At 47.4% G+C, this 24,056-nt stretch overlaps 1 protein-coding gene across 1 annotated transcript; it reads right to left on the bottom strand.

Annotated features, from left to right (window-relative positions):
• Window positions 1-1,767: 1,767 nt before the first annotated feature.
• Window positions 1,768-15,350, bottom strand: LOC138353863 (fez family zinc finger protein erm-like). Its single transcript, XM_069307294.1, has 7 exons — window positions 15,345-15,350; window positions 12,660-13,043; window positions 11,949-12,194; window positions 9,958-10,297; window positions 6,330-6,652; window positions 4,914-5,020; window positions 1,768-4,332 (listed from the first exon to the last, which is right to left on the bottom strand). Exons 1-7 carry the CDS (start codon window positions 15,348-15,350, stop codon window positions 3,747-3,749), a joined length of 1,992 nt encoding a protein of 663 aa, XP_069163395.1. The 3' UTR covers window positions 1,768-3,746.
• Window positions 15,351-24,056: the final 8,706 nt, after the last annotated feature.

Here is a 24,056-nt window from a genome sequence, read left to right as displayed (position 1 = left end):
ACAAACATGTAGAGAGAGACAGGTAGGAAGAGAAACAAGAGACGCAAGCAGAGAATATAGCTAATTATTATTCTTTCCCCTCTCCTCCCACCTCCCCGTGTACTTATCCAGGGGTGAAGTGACTGGTGAACTGCACCACTCAAACTAATAAATAAAACGGGAGAGTGAGGAGAGGGAGGGAGAGTGAGAGGGAGGGAAGGAGAGCGTGTCGTTGTTCACACAATTTCGAATGCCCCGCCAAGAGCAAGTCCCACTCCGGGATTCATGAAAGTTTGTGCGTGTCTGTGGCGGGGTGTTTACGTTCCCGCCACTAGCTATTGACACATCTTGCAGCCAGGAGGATAAAAAGGCAATGAATAATTCCCACCAACTTGACAGCTCAATCAACAAACGCGTCCAAACAGCCCAACATTTCTAGCGCGCCAACAGCCCTGGCGAGTAGCTTGTTTTGCGCCAATTGTTTACTGCCTCATTATAGCCTTTGATGAGCACCCACCCGACCGCCGCCCGTCTCATCCCCCAACATTTCCCGGCATGGTTCTATAAACAGCCCGGCCACGGATTTATTTCTGATGGGGGCTAATACGCCGCGGAATCAATGGACGAAAGGTTTTAATATCGCATAATCTTCGTGTCCGGGGCCCCGCAGATCTTGTCACGTCCGAAGAGGCCTCGTCCCCGACTTCATCCGTGCCTCTCCGATCAATACTTCCTCCCCTTGGGAAGAACCTAACTCCATCTTGAATCCACTTCTCGCCGGTAACTAAATCACCGCAAGGTATCACTTACACGAGGAAGTGGGAGAGAGAGAGTGATGGGCGGCGCGGGGCGGCGGAGAAGTGGGGCGGGAGGGTTCGGACGCGGCCGCCCATTCGAGTTCACACCCCGGTCGGTCGTCTGGATTAAAAAGAATGGATTACGGAGTTGCCGCTCGTCGCCATACCACAGAGCCGCGCCGTAATACCCCCCTACCCCTCTCGCGGTAATTCCTCGCCCATCATGTACACTTTCACACCTGGCCTTGCAGCCACACATTTTGGAGCCCCGTGTGAGTGCATGTGTATACCTCGCCGAATTTACAAGTTGATAAGAGGCAGTACAGAACGCCTTGCAGTTGGCCCGGGTGGAGAAGCCGGCAGCTTGTGAGAATTAAGAGGAGCCCTGAGTGCTCTAGGGTGGAATAATGTTTTCCGAAAAGTGAAACAGATTTGCCAATACACCAAAGGGTAGAGGTTTCGGGGGATAGGGGGGACGTAGTCCAAGGCTCGGTGCTGAACATTTGCGTCAAACATGGATTACCATTTTTATTGTGTTTTTCTTTCTGTGTTGCGCGTTTAGTGGCAAGAAAATGCTAGAGCCGGTGGGAGGAAGAGAAGGAGGAGGAGGAGGGTAGGGGATGTAGGTAAACTCAGTTTTATTTTTTTCCAGCGTGGGATCCTGGACGCCTCGATTGCATTTCCCTTCACACACCAAGCTTATGGCTCTAGTGTGAGTGTACGTGTTTATATACAGTGTGTGTGTGTGTGTGTGTGTGTGTGTGTGTGTGTGTGTGTGTGTGTGTGTGTGTGTGTGTGTGTGTGTGTGTGTGTGTGTGTGTGCGTGTGCGTGTGCGTGGGGGCGTGTGCGTGGGGGCGTGTGCGTTTCAGTATGGCCACTAGGTTGCTGCATCTTTTGTCCAGACAGGAACGAAGGATTAAAAGAATCACCCCTGCCAATCCGTGGTAAGCCCGAGGCGGGTGTGGGAAGAGGTCAATAAAACAAGAACCGTCATGATGTAATCAGTTTATTCACCGAACTGGCTGGGGACTAGTGTGACTCTCAGGTAGGTCGCCACTAAAAATTCGTTCCTTTCAACAGATGACAGATATATATATATTTGCACCATGCCTAGCCTGCATTGTGATTGGTTAAGGACAGCTATTTACATCTATGATGTCATCGTTGGCCTAACTATATGATTGGTTTAACCCGTTTTTTGCCCTGTTGACGTCATAACTAAATTGGCTCTGCAATAGGTTCAGCTTAGAGTTGACGTCATAACTGGCATGACTAGTGTGACGTGATTGGCTAAACTCAGCAGTGTTTAAAAGAGTAATGCTACTTTAGGTCCGTGGGACAGCTAACTTTGGACCACCACTTGAAGCTGACCTTCGCTCTATGGCTGCTATATTAATTGTTAACGTCGGCCATGTTGATGACGTCATTTCCAGGAGACATCAATTGTCGAGCCTATTTATAATGTCACTTAGTATACAACTATGTAAATAAATTTGATGATATATAAGTCAGCATTTTTGGCTCATTTGTATAACTTCATTCATAGGACGTAACTAGTCGTATTGATGACATAACCATTGGAGATTTAAACAACAATGTTTCGGCCATGATGACGTCACATCCGGAGAAGATAAAGAAGAACAACAACAGCTCTGTCACCCAGCCATTTCCCATCACTATATACATCATATACACACTGTATCATATACACAAAGGCCATATACACAATATATACATTATGTGGTTGTAAATACCCGAGTGACTAGACATCTCTATGGAGGACAGTGGCACTCTGACCGCCTCAATCACAACATAACAAACTATATTTGACACAAAGTAATTACACGTGATGACACCCACATGACAATTCCGGCGGGGCTGCCGCAGAGGGCCGCAGGGGGCCACAGGGAGCCGCAGGAAGCCGCAGGGAGTCGCTAAACGCCTCAGGGAACTAATTAGGGCTTCATATTTCCCGCTTTTCCCATGGTTGTTGAGACAACCGTGGGGAAGGTCAGCCTCTTGTGAGGGAGATCAAGCCCAAATGAAGCTCAGGGTCTAAAAAGGGTTAACATATCCAGCGAATGATATTTGACTTTGGTTGCGGGAGATCAGACTCCCCTCTGAGGGGCAAGAACCCCAGTGTCATAGATTGGAGCTGATTCCAGTGAAAGAGATCATCAACATGCTATTCTGAACGTCCTGCAAGAAGAAAATAAAAACAAATCACTGGTTTCATCGTCAGTTCTAACTAAACACTTTACTCTTTACCCAGTACCTTAAAAGATAAGACAGCTTTGTTCCACTTTGGTAGGGTTACTTATAACACTGAGTCCCGATTGTTTTCCTCTGAAGATGGCCATTGGGGAGGCGCCCTTAAACAACCGTCAGTTGGCCACGACTGAAGGCTGCTGCTGTGCTAGAAGGTGAAGCTACTGGCTGCTGGAGGACAGTTGATTCTAGTCACTCGTTGTTGGTCTTACCGCTAACTAGTAGCAGCCTCTGATGGCGGGAAGACGACGTGAGGGCAGCAGCAGTCGACCTGGGGACGACCCGCAGGGTCTTGAGTGGTAACTTGTGTTTCTCAACTCACTGATGAGCGAGATTGGTTAGATCAACTGAGGCTAGCCATGATGCTCCCAGCCGTCGCCTGCCGTCTGAAGGGCACATCTGGTGGGGGTGAGGGGGCGGAGAGGTGGGGTAAGAAAACCTGTATTGGGGTCGCTTTGCTCAGTAGAGGAAAAGGGTGTTCGAATGCTTCCTGACTAAGCGAGCACTTTAAAAGCCGGACTAGACGATGTGTTGCACAGGTGAGTGTGCGGGAGATGAAACGTCACCACAAGTGGTGGCAGTTCTGCGTCACGATGCAAACGAAGGAATCTTTGGCGTCACGTAAAGGAAGAACACGACAGGTTAACGTGTTGTCGCGCGGGTCAGGAGGCGGAGGCGGCGAGGTGAGCCAGCAGCAGCCATCAGCCTAGCAAGGACGGGATCTTATGAAGGTAAGGCGCGGCCGAGGCGCCTGGCAGCGAGGGTGGAGCGATGAGGAATGGGTTCATGAAGTGGGCGGGGAGAGGCGGTGGCATGGAGGGCGGGGGGTGGGATAGAGAGCCCAGGGTAGCCATGTTGGTGGGGAGGGAGGTGGCGCCACCCATCAGGGACGGTAGGACCGAGAACTGCCTGGGCAGCGGAGTGGAGGGGCTCGAACTCATGCTACCCTCGGCCACAGGTGACACTGACGGCGACGCTGACGAGTAGTGCGTGTTGTCGTGGAGTTTCCTCATGTGCTTCTTGAGATCAAAGTTGCGGCAGAAGCCCTTGCCGCAGATGGAGCACTGGAAGGGCTTCTTGTCGTTGTGCGTGTGCATGTGGAAGGTGAGGTTGTACACCTGGTGGAAGGCCTTGTTGCACACGTGGCACTTGTACGCCTTCTCCCCCGAGTGGGTCAGCTTGTGGTTCTTGTAGTTACCCTTCTGATGGAAGCCCTTCCCGCAGAACTCACACACGTAAGGCTTGTACCCGTTGTGAATCCTCACGTGCGTATTCAGCGTCGACGACCTATCAGGGAACAACCGCATTATCTTCCCTTCTCAAGCTACACCACCTGGGCTACGAGTCATCAAACATTTAAGCGTAATTGCGAAATCTGTACATTTGTCTTAAATCATGGCGGTGTTGTTTACATTTATTAAACAGCTAATGAGCTCCGAAGCACCACTTACGAGGTTGATGATAACAATAATAACCTTGGATTCTGAAGCTTCCAAGCTCATAAATTGTAATAAACAAAGCCACCATGGTTGCGGAAAGATGTACAGGTCTCGTAAGTAGTTGCCGTAAATGCTTAATAAAACCTGACTCAGAGTTACAGGCAATACAAGGAACAAAATTAAATACAAATTTATATAAAAAGCTAAGGCCACGAGAAAATTAATTTATTTTAACCGTATATATTATATACAATATAATTAAATAACTGGATAATACATTAATTTATTTAATCAAGCATAATAATACTGGGGTAATTTTTCATTATTTTTTGAGAAGACCGTAAACAGAGCAGATCTGATGAGATATTAGCCTAGGTAAATGTTTGCATTGATACGATTGTGGTAGGAGAGAGAGGTAAGGGCCCTTACCTGTTGAAGGCCTTGCCACACGTCTGACACTTGTGAGGCTTCTCGGAGGTGTGGATGATCTTGTGCCGACACAGTGTAGACGCCTGCCGGAACCCTTTCCCACACACCTGAAACACCACGAAGCTTCATTAGCGAAGCTTTCACACAAACACTGGCACAGTTACTATCACTTGCAGTCAGTAAGTCACAATAATGTAGTTGAAAATTAAACAGCCAATCCACACATCTGAAAGTAAAGTAAGTCCGAAACACTGCGTATTTGCCCGAAACACTATGCGTATTAGTGGCTTTAGGTTTTGTATATATACTAGCTCTATCTATAAATCCAACGTTATGTTTGTTGACCAGACCACACACTAGAAGGTGAAGGGACGACGACGTTTCGGTCCGTCCTGGACCATTCTCAATCGACTTGAGAATGATCCAGGACGGACCGAAACGTCGACGTCGTACTATTACCTTCTAGTGTGTGGTCTGGTCAACATACTTTAACCACGTTATTGTGACTCATCGCCTGCAACATTATGTTTGTAACTCATCATCTATGAATGTACTTTTCCTGAATAAAAAAAATATTTTAAAAAGTGACGACGTATCGGTACGTCTTGGACAACTTGATAATTGTACAAGACGGAGCGAAACGTCATTTCCTTTATTTTCTGATTGGGTGTCCACTTATATATTGTGCAGTCTAGCCTCGGGGTTTATTAGTGATGGCAGTTACAATGATGGAACTCAAGTACAAGGATTATATGTAAGATGAAAAAAAGAGGAATAGGGGTTAAAGGAAATGACTATTATGTAAGACACTGGAAAGGAAAGTTATGAGGATGCGAGGTATTCAGTGAAATATATCCGATACTAGAAGGGCTGGCCGGCGCTGCTCGGGGACAAAGGCCACATACACACTACACTCTTCATCATTGTTACCATCTTCACTTCACCCTCTCTTCATCACTCACCCTCACCTTCCCTACCCTTCACCACCTATCCGACTCTTCACTACCTTCTCTACTATTCACATTCTGTTCATTCTTATAACCAATTTAACTAAATACTGTCTTCATCAATATATAAAATATAACAGAGAAACTAACATTTAATGATGTAGAAAATAATATGCTATGTGAATCTTAGTGAGGATAGGGTCTGCTATAGTGAGATTGTGAATTATTGTTCTTTTTCATTGCATGCAAAGGAGGGGGGCATGGGGCTTGACCTCCCTCTCCCCCTTGACCTTCCCCCGACAAAGACCAGTCACCCTGCAAAGTCTGTTAAGGCTTCCCCGAGCGTCTGGCCCCCCCAACCTCAAACAGACAGACATACAGTCTCGTTTATATTTATAAATGTAGATGAGAGCATGAAGGCTGGAGCATAAGGGAGGAAGCATAAGAGTTGGAGTATGAGGGTACCGACCTTACAGACGAAGGGTCTTGCTCCGGTGTGGACGGGCATGTGGCGGGTAAGATTGTAGTGGGCGTTGAAGATCTTGCCGCACTCCGGACAAGTGAACGTCTTCTGAGCCTTTCCCACCCCGCCGCCCAGTCCTCCGCCCGCCCCGCTTTTCTTCCCGCCCACCGCCACCACCACCCCATCGCTGGAGTCACCGGTGGTGGCGGCGGCGGTGTCGGTGTTCCCTGTAGAAGGTGGCGGCGGGGCTGCTCCTGCAGTAGGGGTTGTTAGGGCGACGCCTGCGCTGGGTAGGCTTGGCGAGGTGCTAGCGGCCTCGGTTCCTGAGGGAGGAAATAGAGTTGGTTAGTGGGTGCTAGTGGGCGTGGAGGTTAGTGGGTGCTGGTGGGCATGGAGGAGGGTAATAAAGAGCTGGGTCAAAGCCACTCACTTTATGAATTGTCCCCCTGCCAGACGTACGCCACCTACCAGTAGACACTTGTACTAACAACAGTCACGGTAAACAGAGGCATTGGACAAATTTCATCCCTAGACGAATTCCTTCATACAGAGTTTATAATATAAACTAAGTTGATGAGAGTCAGACTGCAAGAAATAGTTAATATTTGGGTAAATTTCGAGTCTTGCCTATGTTGTCTTAAGATGTTTAAACACGGCAAGTTCTGGTCAATAACAGATATGTCGAAGATATCATTAAAAGGAAGGTGAACCGCCATGCTACCTCTGATGAAACAACCAACACTGCAGTATCTGCCCCCATCTGTTAACCTGTTCTTTTGGAGCGTCTTTTCCACGGCTCACTAAACGGAGGAAAGTGTCTGGAAAGACATTATTGATAGAAACGCGACCCTTTACCGACACTAACCAGATGATAGCGTTAATAATATACTACAAGAGTAAGAAGACCGCCAACTTCCTCATGAAGAACTCTCCCGACACCAAGTGAAAGAGACGAACATTGTCTCTGCCTTCGCACGCCCACTTTAGGACTGTCAGACCCAACTATCTCAATATATATAAGCAAGACTACAGCATCTCTCAAGGCGCCTCACAATGCACAAACAACAAGGCTCCATAAAGAAAACATAATTTCAACAAACAACCAGATCAGCATTAGAAATATCCTGATGACCAGCACAGAAATAATCGACAGATATCACGGCAATAAAAGATTAGACCGGCAAAGAACTATTTATAAAGCATCAATCAACTATTAACGGTCAACTCATACTCAGTTTTATTCTGCCATCTTGACGAGAAAGACAGAATATCCAGCACACTTTCCCAGCCATCATAAGAACTTAGGTAAGAAAACTGCAGAAAAACTATTATCCCAACCGACATCTTACTTCACCTCGTTTCTCTTGGTTATATATTTAGATGCTTAAGCTAACTTATATTCATTAAACCTCTGCATTTGAAAATGTTGACAGTTTCTTATGTATATAATATAATGTCTGTTTATCCAAAGTAGTAGGCCAGATGCTTGGAGCTAGCCTCTCCCAGCTTTACAACCTAAAACATGGGGGTTATGCGAGTGTCATAGACCAGTTGAGGTCAGTCCAATTGTCATGCTTTAAGAAATATCAACATACAAAGTGCCTGCCTTCTGCGATTTTAATTATGACTGAAATACAATCAGAGGTTGTGCTTTCTGCAGAGTATTGATGCTTATTCTCCTCAGCATTGCTCAGAGACAAGATATTTGGTTACCTAACTACACCAGCAATTTGTGCTAACTCATTAGCTCACCTATTTTATAATATATGGCGAATAAAAATGTCTGCGATCTCATTAAATTGAACATACATTTTAAATGTAATCAACCTGTCACTGATGTCCCTCTTTATCTGTTCCCCACCATTCAGGTACCATACACACCCCTCATTAAGAAAGGTAATGAAAATCTTGCTTTTATTAAAGCTGTCATGCTTGAAACAATTGCCTCCTCTATCAAAAACCTAAGATCTATATATATTTTTTTTATTGGATCATTTGTAACTGTGCTGATCCTGAAACATTTTGCAAGCTCAAATTCGCATTTTTAGAGGCAGAGATGAAGTGAGAATAACAACTGCAAGATATATGGTCAACGAACATGTGGTGAAAGGTGGGGGTGATTAATCTGTCCAGCTGACAGATTAATCGGGTCCTGCGCGCTCATTGGTTGGCAGAGGGGGGGTGTGGGTGGAGCATCAACTAGTAGTACACTGACGGTCGTGCTGAAGGAAGGACAACCCTGGTTATTGATAATATGATAAGTGTATCTGATGTTAAAGGGTTTCAATTATGTCCAGTCTCTTATTATCGTTCAATTCGCCGATTATTTGTGTGTTGACCTGCGATCTCGGGGACTGTCATCCTAAACACTCAATATGAAGTCAAGACGACAACATCTCATTGAAGATATTACACTAAGAAGAAAGATCCATCATACATCACATAATTTTTGACACACAACTGAACCATCACGAGAGACGGCACTTTGGTCTGTTTTCTTTTCGAAGCATCATATGTTCCCCTCATAAATATCTTGATAAAGCAGCAGAATGAGTAGTAGCACAGAATATAATAGTCACCTATGAAGCCATGTATTGGCAACATCTGATCCGTTTTCTCTGCCACATGTGTGGAATGTGAATATGAATCAGGCTCATGTTTGCATAGATATTTATAAAAGAGAATGTCTGTGTGAAGTTGGGGGCCAGACGCTTGAGGGTAGCCTCACTCAAGTTTGCATGGTAATTAATCTTTTCGGGGATGGTCACAGGCGGATCTGGTCGAGCCCCATTCCACGCCCCAGTGCTTGGAATGGTGAATTACACTAACTTCCAATCTTACTAAATATCAGACTCCACCCTCACTAAGATCCATCTAGCATATTATTTTCTACGTGATTAAATGTCAGTTTCTCTTATGTGGTTTATTGACAAAGACGGTGTATTGAAAATGGTTACAGAGATAAAAGGAAGGTGGTGAAAGATAAAGAAGGTAGTGAAGGAGATGAAGGGTAAGGAAGATGGTGAAGGGTAAGGAAGGTGGTGAAGGAGAGGGAAAGTAGTATGGCTGTAGATGGGTTACGTAGCAGTGCCTGAGTAGTGAAGATGATTATAGTGATTAGGATAGTCGTGTGTAGAAAGTTGTTTTTAGTGAAGATGGTCAGTGACGAAGATAATAGGTAACGAAGATGTAACGTCCTCACCCCGAACAACGCTGGGTACTTCCTTTAGATTAAGATATAATGAAAACAAATTAATATAACAAGATTTGTATCAGTTATCTTTGTCTTGCGGCCTGACTATCAACTGGTTCTTGCGTAATACACCAACATCACACTTAATACCAGCGTCTACCGCTAGGCGGCGCGCAACTAGAACGCGGAATGACAAAACTATTTGGCGATTACACTGTTCTACCGTGAGTAATGTCATGTTTAAACAAGCCAGTGGTAATGGCGCTAGTTGTCCAGGTGCTTTGAGCTGAGAAAATCAGTAGGAGCCATAATGAGGATTCCACCCAATGCTCTAAGCTGCTGGTTTGTGACTACTTATGTTATTAACAGGAGTGTAACGATAGAGCAAGAGCCTGAAGAGCTGGTCATGGGCACTGGGGCTCCGCTAGTAAGATAGCTTACCTGGGTTCTGAGTGTCGGTGCGGGAGGAGGCGCTGGTGGTGGTGGTAGTGGTGTTGGAGATAGTGTTGGGGGGCGGCAGGGTGGTGGTGTGCGGCGCCCCCGCCCCCCTCGTCGCGGCCCCTGGCGTGGTGGAGGCCGGGAGGGGAGCCCCAGGGGAGACTGGAGCGGGTAGCGAGGGCGGGGGCCTGAGGTCTGCCAGTGACCTGTGGGAGGTGCAATAGGTGCTGGAGGAGGAAGACGCCAGTGTGGCGGAGACGCGCGACATTGCGGCCGCGGCACCCGTCATCGAGAGGTCGTAGGGCCGTGGCACCGGTGAATCCCCCGTCACCTTCGTCTCCGTCTGCTGGGGATGGGAGCGAGACAGAGTTTAGTTTATACCCCCCATACCCATCCTGTGTGCGGTGGCGGGAAGGTTATAACGCCCCGTCATGGGTTTGGGAACTGGGCCCCAATGTGCTAAGCTATATATAAGTGTGAATCACTCGTTAAATACTTTTAGACTGGTCGGTACAGCGACGGAATTGTATCTTACATGGCCGACGTTCGATTCCCGATGTTCCATGTGGTTGAGCGCCCTCCGTCCTCATATTTCAGCTCCTTGTCCTCATATCCCAGCTCCTTGTCCTAATATCCCAGCTCCTTGTCCTAATAAACCAGCTCCTTGTCCTAATATCCCAGCTCCTTGTCCTAATATACCAGCTCCTTGTCCTCATATCCTAGCACCCTGTTCTCATCTTCTAGCTCCTTTTCCTCATATCCCAGCTCATTGTCCTCATGCCCCAGCTCTTTGTCCTCATATCATAGCTCCTTGTCTTCATATCCCAGCTCCTTGTTCCCCATATCCCTTCCAAGTTCTCAAACGTCATAACTTGCTGAGCGCACACTCTTAATAAGTATGTTTCCTTTAGTTAAATACAGTGTTCATTTGCTAATCACGCAGAACACACTCATCTTGAGTACTCCAGTGTACACAAATATCCAACAGCGGCGTTGGTTCAATGTTGAATCAATGTTGACGGCGTTGAATTAACTTTGATTTGGCGTTGAACTGGGGTTACTTTTGGATATTGTGGCTACTGGGTAGTGGTGGTGGGGAAAGCTACCGTTGACAAGCCTGAGATACTTTCCTAAGATTGTTTGTATTTAAAATTCCGAAGGAAAGGTAAAGTAATTATGAGGAGAGAGCTCTAAGGTAGTATGACTATATAGCACATGAAAAGGGATGTATGAGAACCCGGAGCTGGGATAGAACGAGGGAAGGAATGGTGCCCAACCACTTGTGCCATCGGGAATCGAACGCCGACATGCAAGAAGCGAGGGTGTCGCTGTACCGACCAGTCCGGGTGGCTGATTAAATGAAGTATTTAGATACTTAATATTTTGTGATAGTTATCTCTGAATTATTGAATTTTCTGCATTACATTTCACAATTTACATTTGGTTAGATTTATATTTGGAGATGATGCAAACTTTCCATATTACAGAGTCTATCGTATATTTCACTTTCCTCTCAGTTTACGAAGTTTCACTGGAGTCCTAAATCTATTATTATTCTCACGCTGTTCAAGGTTATAGTCTACTCTTCCTTGGAAGGCGCATGTTTGGACTAACTCATGACTAGTCATGAGATGGAGTCCTCATCACTTAGACTTTTAATACTATCCTTAATAATTCTCTGTAACTTATTCAGCTGTCACAAGCATGATACAGTTGTCTTAGGGAGTAGATTTTTCATGCTCCTTTGCTAGATGTACAGGTTATTGGAAGCAAGTTACTACAGGCTACTGGAGGTGCAGGTTACTACAAGCCAATATGAGTGCAGGTTACTACAAGCCAATATGAGTGCAGGTTACTACAAGCCAATATGAGTGCAGGTTACTACAAGCCACTAAACGTGGAGGTAGATTGTAGCTGTATTGAAGGCAGGTTACTACAAGCCACTGGAGGTGCAGATAGACCAGAGCTACTGAAGGGAGGCCAGTGATACTCACACTAATGTAGAGGAGAGCATGTGAGGTGGTAGTCTGCGCTTGCGTTCTGGCCTTCAGCAGGTCGAGGCGGGTGAAGGCTGACAGGGCGTGGGGCGTGAGCCTGTGGGCGGGTGCAGGGCTCAAGTGGGCGGTGGCGGCGGGTGGCGGTTGAGGGGGCGGCAGCGGCGGTGGCTGGGTGGTGGCGGCGGCGGCAGAAGTCGGGAGGGCGCCGTCTGGAACACTTGAGGATGGGAAGACGCCGCCAGCCTGGTGAAGAAGAGTGTGTTGTTAAGAAATAAACTGCCCAATTCCCAATACATAACGTAGAAACAACGTGTTTTTTTTACGTTTCTTAAACGTTGTGTGTCGCGCATCTATTGACCCAGGGTGAGCCAACCCCACATAAAACAACATCCCTTCTATATTTCTAGCCTACGCTTGAAACTATCCAGCGATCCCACGTCGCTTATGTTACCCGGTAATCTGGTGCATAGATCAACAACCTCTATTTCCAAACTAGTATTTACCCAGGATTGATTTTTTTTTGCCAAGCCAGTATTTACCCAGGATATATTTTTTCTAAGCCAGTATTTACCCAGGTTTTTGTGACTAAATTTATCCAATTTGTAGCCACTATAACATGTTCTATGTTGTGCTGATATATTTAGCACCCAAGTTTTGGTACGAGTGCGTCGTACCTGTTAATTGCATTAGTACAAGTAAAGGTCGTACCTGGTAGTAGTGGTAAAGGAGCGGGTAGTGAGCCAGGAGATCTCTGGCACGAGGGTCGTGGAGAAGCTCCTTGGCGCGGTGGTGGTCGTACAGAGCCCTCAAACCCGCTAGCCGGGGGTCGTGCAGGTCACGGTGGTCGTGCAGGTCGCGGTGGTGGGGCTCGTGGAGGTCGCGGTGGTGAGGGTCGTGCAGGTCGCGGTGGTGGGGGTCGTGCAGGTCGCGGTGATGGGGGTCGTGGAGGTCGCGGTGGTGGGGGTCGTGCAGGTCGCGGTGGTGGGGGTCGTGGAGGTTGCGGTGGGGAACGTGGAAAGGGTCGTGGTCTAGGAGACGCCTGGCGACCAGCGGCCGCAGGGGCGCTGAGGGCGGCGACGACGGCTTGGTCACCTGCAGCACCACAGAACACAAATAAGCTAAGCAGCATTAGTGAAACTCCCGGCATAAACACACACACATACACACTAGGAAGGCATTAGGAAGTGATGTGGTGGAGGCTGACTCCATACACAGTTTCGAATGTAGATATGACAGAGCCCAGTAGGCTCAGGAATCTGTACATCAGTTGATTGACGGTTGAGAGGCGGGACCAAAGAGCCAGAGCTCAACCCCCGCAAACACAACTAGGTGAGTACAACTAGGTGAGTACACACACACGAATGTTAGGAAGTTCATGAGAGTAGTGGAAAAATGGCATGCACTTAAAGAGCAGGATGTGGAAGCAAACTCTATTCATAATTTTAAAACTAGATATGATAGGGAAATGGGACAGGAGTCATTGCTGTAAACAACCGATGGCTGGAAAGGCGGGATCCAAGAGTCAATGCTCGATCCTGCAGGCACAAATAAGTGAGTTCGAATAGGTGAGTACACACACACATACATATATATATATATATATATATATATATATATATATATATATATATATATATATATATATATATATATATATATATATATATATATATATATATATATATATATATATATACATATAAAGAAAACTAAAAGAGATGGAGGAAAAGAAGACAAAGAGGAGATATTATATTATGAGTGACAGTGACTACATTACAAGACCAGATTTTGAGAGCTTACTAACCCTCAGTAATTCTATCACGGCCAAGTGGATGATTGTAAAGTAGCAGTGTACTCGCGTAAGTAATACGCTGAACAGGAAGAGAGGGGAGAGGAATAGGACAGACAGGAGATAGAAGCCAAGGAGGGAGAGGGTCAGACAGAAGATGGAACCTAAGGATGGAGTAAGAGAGACAAGGGAGATGGAAGAAAGATAGACAGAAACAGAGAGGAAAATCAAGGCTAGGAAATGTCTTCTATATCGTACACACACCTGTGAGATCGTCAACACACGCATATGACACACACGTGGTATCAACAACTCACGCATATGACACACACGTGGTATCATCAACAACACACACGTGTGACACACATGTGGTATCAACAACACACATATGTGACACACGTGGTATCATCAACAACACACACGTGTGACACACATGTGGTATCAACAACACACACGCGCGTGCATAACAGTGACAAACAGATCAAGACATTGCAGGGGTTGGCGCGAACAAGCCTAAATTGAACGGTAAGTTACCAATTACATGTACACGGCTTAAAATGGAGAGACAATTCAAGCTCTTAAAACTATTTTGGAGAATTAAACACAATTTTTAACATAAAAAAAGAACATAATATTTAAGATGTCAAAAATGAAGCAGCTTAAAAAAAATGTAAAAACCATAATAAACAAATATAAAATACATTAGAAGTGAAAGTCATCAGTGTACAAACCCATCCTCCTAAATGTTAATAGACATTGACTTAGAGGCATTTGTACAAAAGTGGATTGTTGTTTTTACATAAGTCTACATGTGTACTATTGACATTGCATACATTCTCGGCCGATTACTAACTATCCTAGACCTATCCTACTTATTACTAGGCCTTTTATAGTACATGTAAGCTCTCCTAGACGTATCCTAATTATTTCTAGGATTTTCATAGTAATGTAAACTCCTAGGGCTAATAAATTACATATAATAGGCCTGAGATTGGATATATCGTTTGAGGAGTTCAGTAGTACAAACGTTGTCTTGCACTTCCCATAATCGGGGACAGGAAGCCCGTTAGGTTTATCAAGGTCCCCCCCTAATAATGAAGGTCGGGCAAATTACCGACCTTCATTAGGATGTAACCCTCAACAGTTGCGTAACACCCGGGTACCTATTTTTACTGCTAGGTGAACAGAGGCATCAGGTGAAAGTCAAAGTTTCCAACCGTCTCTGTTCTGCCCGGAGATTGATACCAGGGTCCTAGGGTGTGAACGGAGGACGTAGACTACTGGGCTGTCCGACCCACAACAGTTCATGTTTTGTACGTATGTTTTAGTGTCTATATTAGATAACATTACGGAGGATGGGGTTCATGAAGAATTTACGCAACCACTTACGAAACCTATACATCTTTTCTTAATCATGGCGGCTTTTTTACATTTATTAGTTTCCGAGCTTGGAACTTCACAACCCAAGGTTATTATTGTTATAAACAACCTAGTAGTGTTTCAAAACTCATAAACTACTTAATAAATGTAAACAAAGCCATTACATGGACAGATGTACAGGTTTCGTACATACTGGCCCTGGAGTATTGGTCACTCCATCTCACCTCCATTACTTTGACCCTCTTGGGCGTCGGTTCCATTATTCGGTCGATAGAGAAGGCGAGTGGCGCTCTGCTGCGTGTGTGGGCGGCTGGGGTGTGCGGGCGGTCGTCCTCCGGGGTGTGAGCGGGGCTGTGTCTGGGACTGTGTCTGGGGCTGTGTCTGGGACTGTGGTCTGGGGTGCGATCGAGGGGACTGGGGACTCGCATGCGAGGACTGGGAGCTGGGGACACGGCGGTTTTGGTGTCTGGCGTGCGTCTCTTAGAGTCCCCATCCTCGCCACTCAGCCTCCGCTCCAGTGTGTCGGTAACGCCCCTGGGGAAAGGGAACGGTGCCTCCTTTCCTTCGTGGTCTCCCGCCATGGACTCCGGCATCTTGGGCGACGAGATAGGCGCCCTGCTGTCCTCCGTGGCCATGGCCGTGTATTGCATGGGAGACGTGTCAAGCCGTGGACACCTGGAGGGGTAGCTTGGCTTGTTGCTCTCCGTGCGTGTTAATATGATTGCACCTAAAGCAAGCCTCGGAGGCCAAGAAGAAGCCAAGAGGAAGCTTCGGAGGCCAAGAGGAAGCTTCAGAAGCTAAGAGGAAGCCTTATAGGCCAAAAGGCTCCGAAAATGATTATCTGGAGGTTACTTTGCTTGGGGGGTAGTTTGAGGGGATCTTCCTGTCTTGAATCCTGACGTTCCTGGTCTCGAGTCTTCACGTCCTTGGCTTCATGGCTGCAACATAAAAGATAAAAAGATTAATGGTCGATCGTGAATGATCGAAGTCAGTCAAATCATTAACATTAAGCTTCCCGGGAGGGTGTTACCGTGGCTGACTTGGGAGTCAGCAAGTCTCATCAGATCAGCTGAGCCGGGCAGTTAACTAGAGCACACCATGTGGCCTTGGCATTAGTCACTCCATATACCACCTAACCCAAGTGTAAGCCTCCCCCCCCCCCCGCCACTACATATGCATCGGCTGACCCAAGTGGCAGCGACCCCTTCCTCCATCCTGTTACTATACACAAACTGATCCAAGTGTCAGCTACATCCCACCACTGCACAACAGCTGACCCAACTGTCGGCCACTACCCACCAGTACAGACTAACTGACCCAAGTGCCAGTCAGTTCCTTTCCCCCTGGCCACTACACACCAGATGGTCCAAATGTCAGCCAACCCTTCCCCCTCCCCAGCTTCTCTACACAATCTAACCTAGATGTCAGCACCCCACCCCCAGGCAACTGCACATCACCTGACCCAGGTGTCAGCCAGTCCCGCTACTCCACAGCAGCTGACCCTGGCGTCAGCCACCTTGACCCGCTCTCTCGCCCGAGGTTTCTGCAAGTGCACAAGTTCAACACAAGGGCTTTTATTAATCTGCTCTGGCATAATGGCTCTCGCAAGCACTTTGCAGCGTCACTGAAAGCAGGGGCAGCGAGGGCTGAGGGCCGCTTCTCTAAATAGAAGCTAAGAAGTGAACAATGAAACCCATTTAGCAGTGAAAGCCGCCCAATATCCTGAGAAGCGAGGGCACAAAGCATCCATGCCGACGAGTTATGAAAACCTCTTCCGAACTGGCCCAAGTGGGCCCGCGCGCCGCCATCAACCTCACTTTACATCGCGCTTTTTTAACCACTCGTCAATGTTTTCTCCTCAGGCTGGGTTTTGTCCTTTTTTGTGATACGGAGTAAAATTCGCGTGCGTTTTCCTGCTCGTCAGAGTCTAGAGCTGTCAGGAGCTCCCAAGAGAACAGTCGCACACAATTTACCCATTTCGTGAGCAGTCAAAATGAAAGAAATCAAAATGGCTGCCAGCAGCAAGGATAGTGTTGTCATAATTCTGTCACATTTTTCCCGGCGGTTCGGTCGTGGGCGTCGGGGAAGAGGTGGGGCGGGGTAGGTGAGCGAAAGTTTGTGAGGCAGGCCGTAAGTGAGAGGTGGCGCGCTGCCCCCCACGGCGCCCAGATATTGAAGAACCCACCCGACGGCCTTGCCACCTTACCCGCGGAAATGGACTGCATCAGCTAACAAAAATACCCTTTTACGGCGGCACGCGGCGCTCCCCCCTCCCCCTAGTTCCTTCCCCCCAGACCACACATTATGGTCCCTCAGACCACACATTATGGTCCCTCAGACCACACATTATGGTCCCTCAGACAACACATTATAGTCCCTCAGACCACACATTATGGTCCCTCAGACCACACATTATGGTCCCTCAGACCACACATTATGGTCCCTCAGACCACACATTATGGTCCCTCAGACAACACATTATAGTCCCTCAGACCACACATTATGGTCCCTCAGACCACACATTATAGTCCCTCAGACCACACATTATGGTCCCTCAGACCACACATTATGGTCCCTCAGACCACACATTATGGTCCCTCAGACCACACATTATAGTCCCTCAGACCACACATTATGGTCCCTCAGACCACACATTATGGTCCCTCAGACCACACGTTATGGTCCCTCAGACCACACATTATAGTCCCTCAGACCACACATTATGGTCCCTCAGACCACACATTATGGTCCCCCAGACCACACATTATGGTCCCCCCAGACCACACATTATGGTTCCCCCAGACCACACATTATGGTCCCCCAGACCACACATTATGGTCCACCAGACCACACATTATGGTCCACCAGACACATTATGGTCCCTCAGACCACACATTATGGTCCACCAAACCACACATTATGGTCCCCCAGACCACACATTATGTTCCCCTAGACCACACATTATGGTCCCCCAGACCACACATTATGGCCCCCCAGACCACACATTATGGTCCCTCAGACCACACATTATGGTCCCCAGACCACACATTATGGCCCCCCAGACCACACATTATGGTCCCTCAGACCACACATTATGGATCTCTGGACTACATATTAATGACCCCGGTACCACATATAATGGACCACTGGACAACATATTATACTCTATAATTTATAATATAATTTAGCGTCTCAATCAGCCTCTCAATGTGCTAAAGACAAATGGGCGCCTGATAGCTGGGTGGACAGCGCTTTGGATTCGTAGTCCTGAGGTTCCGGGTTCGATCCCGGTGGAGGCGGAGACAAATGGGCAAAATGTTTTTTTCACCCTGATGCCCCTGTTACCTAGCAGTAAATAGGTACCTGGGAGTTAGACAGCTGCTACGGGCTGCTTTCTGAGGGTGGAGGCCTGGTCGAGGACCGGGCCACACTTTCCCCCACCCACACTTACCCTCACTACCACCCACCCACCCACACTTACCCTCGCTATCACCCACCCCCAGTCTCACACACCCACACTTACCCTCACTACCACCCACCCACCCACACTTACCCTCGCTATCACCCACCCCCAGTCTCACACACCCACACTTACCCTCACTACCACCCACCCACCCACACCCTCGCTATCACCCACCCCCAGTCTCACACACCCACAGTTACCAAACTACCACACAACCACGCTTACACTACTATCCCTAATCCAATAAAACTCTTGTACATAACATATTCCTAAGAGTCAACCCGCCAAATACAGACTATGCCATTCTTCAAGTGGCCATCACACGCCTTGTCCTCCACAATCCATTTTCAACTCACTGTTGTTGTTGTTTTTTATTTAGCTACTTAGAACGAAATGTTCATGTAGCACGGGCTATGGTGAGCCCGTAATGTTGTTTTCAACTCACTCCCAGCCAGCCATCACACTCCCGCACTGTCACCCAACCACCACAAAACCCCTCCTACCCCCCCCTCCCCTCCCCAGCACCCCACCACCACACCCTGCCACCCAGCCTCCCTGTTGGTCAGGCCGCTGTGGAAATGAGCATTAGGAAGATTACTCTGGTCTCCTCCTGCCATTCTTCCTCGATCTTGGGGTTTATTAGCTTAAAATCCTGGGTGGCGGACGCTCTCCTCCTTCCCTGTGGCAGTCGCTCCCACCCACTCCCACAGTAGAGGCCAGAGTACCTTGCCGGTGGCACCCTCGGTCTCCCCCACGGTGCCTCCCACTGTGCCTCCCTTGGTAGCTCACACATCCTCGTCCCCATCGACTCTGGAAACTGATTTCGAGAAGCCCAACTTGTTTAACGTTAAGTAAAAGTCTAATTGTGAGGATGTGGGGGGGGGAGAGATGGGGATGGTGAAGATGGGGTGAATGAAGAGGATACAGTTGGGGGATATTGAGGTAGCGATAGAGGAAGGGGGCTGAGGGTGGGGAAGCTGGAGGTTCCTATAGCTACCTCATGGCCTCTATGTCATGGCCACTGTTGCCTCTGTCATGGCCACCGCTGCCTCTCGATACAGAGCCGCAGGGGTCTATCTGTTGATTTATCAACCAGCCTGCCTGTCAATCAGACTGTCTGTCTATCTGTCTTTCTGTTGGTGGGACTGTGTCTGGCACTTGCTGCTATCATCCTAAAACTTATTAATCTTATGATATTCTGAGGTTGTGTTGTTGACAGGCACCCAAGTACAGGATGAACCAGGGTTGGTAGGGGTTATGGGGGCTAGTGGAGAGGTGTTAGAGTGGGGGCTTGGGGCCCCAGGAGGTTGGGGGGGGGGGAGGGCTAGGCACCCGTGTGGCACAGGGCGGCAGTCTTTGACTCACTCACTCCCTGCCATCTACTAATTACTTGACAGCGATGTGACCACGACGGCCGTCCCTACCCCCTCCACCACCACCGCTACCACCATCACTGCCCATCACCGCCACTGCTCACCACCACTGCTCACCACTACCGCCCTTCACTACCACTGCCAACTACCACCATCACTGCCCATCATCACCATACCATAATCACAGACCGCACTATCATTGCTCCAACATCACACTACCACCCGCACCACACATCCAACAAAGACGACATACAAATTGTCAGTCCAGACTCAAACAAGCACCTATGGATGGATGGACGTAGCAAGCGGAATGCCGCAAGGTCTGTCTTGGGACCGCTTATAATCCCGCTTCACATAAATGTCATCGTTATACCTCTAGTGTACCTAGAGTGCAAGGATGCCTTGCACTCTAGGATGGATGCCTACTACTATAACCTAGAGTATGCCTAGAGTGGGTTCTGGAAGTTCTTCTACTCCCCAAGCCCAGCCTGGAGCCAGGCTGGTTCTGTGATATGGTCCAACAGAATGTTGACTGGAGCGGGTGTTGATGATATCCTCAAAATGCTTCCTGAGTCTGCCAGCACAGACTGCCTGTCACATGCCTCTGTATGACTAACCAACCTGTGTGATGGGGATTTGTTAGCATCACCTAGTTAGCTTTTTTGACACACTGTACTCCACTTCATATAGTCTAGGGTAGCTGCACTAATGCAGATGTACCTCATTTATTAATAAAAAAAAAAGGAGCGGCCTGCAGGCCCACATATCCACTACAACCCGGTTGGTCTGGCACTTCCTGCAGGCACTTTTAATTGTTTCTTAAAACACGTCCACCTTTGTATCGGCAATATTTCTTAAGTTATTGGCAGGATATTACTAGCAGTAGATCTTCTTGAGGTTATCTTGAGATGATTTCGGGGCTTTTTAGTGTCCCCGAGGCCCGGTCCTCGACCAGGCCTCCACCCCCAGGAAGCAGCCCGTAACAGCTGACTAACTCCCAGGTACCTATTTACTGCTAGGTAACAGGGGCATTCAGGGTGAAAGAAACTTTGCCCATTTGTTTCTGCCTCGTGCGGGAATCGAACCCGCGCCACAGAATTACGAGTCCTGCGCGCTATCCACCAGGCTACGAGGCCCCTTACAAGGTGGACAAACCTCTATAAAATTGAGAGAAAGTTGGACAAGGGAACATAGGTGGAAGCTGGAAACGAAATTGAGCCGAGGAAATGTAATGAACCTCTACCTTGTACGGGTGATTAACAATTGGAATGCATTGAAAGTTGTGGAAACCACTCCATCCACAACTTTAAGGCCAGACTCGACCAAAAATTCGAACGTCAGAATGGTTACGTTATAAGGTTATGGTGGGTTACGGTATAAGGTCAGAATGGTTACGTTATAAGGTTATGGTGGGTTACGGTATAAGGTCAGAATGGTTACGTTATAAGGTTATGGTGGGTTACGGTATAAGGTCAGAATGGTTACGTTATAAGGTTATGGTGGGTTACGGTATAAGGTCAGAATGGTTACGTTATAAGGTTATGGTGGGTTACGGTATAAGGTCAGAATGGTTACGTTATAAGGTTATAAAACAATAATACAACACGTCTTGTAGGCGGGGCATAAAGAGTTATATCTAGAGGTTATCTTGAGATGATTTCGGGGTTTAGCGTCCCCGCGGCCCGGTCCTCGACCAGGCCTCCTATTTGTTACACACCCCCCGGGAAGCAGCCCGTAGCAGCTGTCTAACTCCCAGGTACCTATTTACTGCTAGGTAACAGGAGCATGAGGGTGAAAGAAACATTTTGCCCATTTGTCTCCACCGGGATCGAACCCGGAACCTCAGGACTACGAATCCGAAGCGCTGTCCACCCAGCTGTCAGTCGCACTGGACTTCATTTTCCACCTAGTCATTGTTAGGTTTGTACTATTAGATAATTATCACACCTCCACCACACCACCACAGTCAGCACGTCCACCACAACACCACACCACCACAATCAACACCTCCACCACAGTCAGCACGTCCACCACAACACCACACCACCACAATCAACACCTCCACCACACCACCACCACAACACCACAGTCAGCGCGTCCACCACACCACCACAATCAACACCTCCACCACACCACCACCACAACACCACACCACCACAACACCACACCACCACCACAACACCACACCACCACAGTCAGCGCGTCCACCACACCACCACCACCACAATCAACACCTTCACCACACCACCACAGTCAGCACGTCCACCACAACACCACCACAATCAACTCCTCCACCACACCACCACCACAACACCACACCACAATCAACACCTCCACCACACCATCAAAGGCAGCTGACTCCTCTATTGTTCTTTTGTAGTGAGTGCAGTCAGTGAAGGCTTCAATACGGGACCAAAACATTAGAACACACACTATATCTCTCTCTCTCTCGCTCTCTCTGTTTCTTTCGTCTGCGACCCCAGCCACAAAAGGTGGGGCCGTCATCAAACTATCAATTAGCGTTGCCATACGAGTTTTTCTTCTCGTCTTGCGCCTCTGCCACCTGCTCCTCCCAACATTTTCAGGTCATTGTTTAAAAGGACTGGCTAGCTCGAGTGGGTAGTTTTTTGAGTGTGGCTTTTTTGACTTTCTTTGGGATTTGCTCGGACTTGTTCTGGGTTTTTCTTTTGTTTGTGTGTTTGTGTTCGGAGGCGGAGTTTTGGGACCAGAGTTGGATTTGTGTGTTTGTGTGCTTCTTCATTAGTGTGCACACGTTAGCATTGTTTTACTGCACTGGTGCGGGGTTTTGGCCACCTGAGACCCCTTATCTGGGCCACTCCTTCTGTCCCTATATCTTCCTCTTGACTCTCCCTCTCTGTCTGTCTGTTTGCCTCATAGTCTATCTACCTGACCTGCTCTTCCTTATACATGCCCCCCCCCCACCTATATGTGCCTTATACTTGCCCCTACTTCATTGTTGTCTACTCCTACATCTTCCCTTCCTGTTGTCTACACCTTCTCCCTCCCTGTTGTCTACATCTACCCCTACCCTCCCTGTTGTTTCCTTCCCTTTCTGTCGCGTCCCTCCCCACCCACGCTCTACCATCTCCCCTCCACCCACTTCCCTTCCCCCAACTCTCCAGTGATCAAACAACAATACAGCTGACAGTAGATAAGGATTACAAGGACCACTCCCCATAAACGGACGAACCAACATATTGATAAACAACTCGTGCAACTATTAGCATAAGTTGCATGTATCCGTTTGCAACAAGTCTAATTAATAACAGATCAACTGATATATATAATATAGAAGTTGTAGCAAAACGATTATAGGGTTGATTGAGTGTTTCAAGCGTAGGAGAGACATATATATGAATGAGTTTGGGTGGATACAAATAAAAAGTTCCCACGTATGGGCCAAAAGTCCTTCTGCCGTTTGCTTGAGTCTTATGTTCTTATGTATTTCAGATGGTTACATAAATTCACATGTTATACACAGTTGGTGATACATAAACATGGATGATATACACAGCTGGTGATACATAAACACGGATTATATTCATAGGTAGCAGAATACATATGTTGCAGAATCTAAATGTTGAAACAATTTGTATTAAATCCCCATTATTTATACCCATAAATAATATATACATATATATATATATATATATATATATATATATATATATATATATATATATATATACTTTTAAGTTTAACACACTGTAAGAGTATACATGTAAGCTTAATACATTGTATGGGAATACTTTTAAGTTTAACACACTGTAAGAGTATACTTGTAAGCTTAATACATTTTAAGAAAGTATCTGTAAACTGTTTAGAGTAATTACCAGTCCCACACCTACCTCACGCCCTCTCTCTCTCTCTCTCCAGCCTCTAACCCTTCCCTTCCCTCTCCCTCCCTATTCATCCCCTTCTCGCTCCCCCAACCCTCTCCCTTGGGTCATTACCGCTAACTGGTCATTAGAGGTCAACAAGCGGCGGCTGGACAAACATAACGACCGTCACATCACAGTGAGGAATGACTTTTCGTGACATGGGCGGTGGGGTGCCTGGATGGGGGTGAGGTGGGGTGC

This window comes from Procambarus clarkii, chromosome 60 (genome assembly GCF_040958095.1).
Source record: "Procambarus clarkii isolate CNS0578487 chromosome 60, FALCON_Pclarkii_2.0, whole genome shotgun sequence".
NCBI classification, from domain to species: domain Eukaryota; kingdom Metazoa; phylum Arthropoda; class Malacostraca; order Decapoda; family Cambaridae; genus Procambarus; species Procambarus clarkii.
Note: the sequence above shows the minus strand (reverse complement) of the source record. Positions and strands in the feature narration are given on the sequence as shown.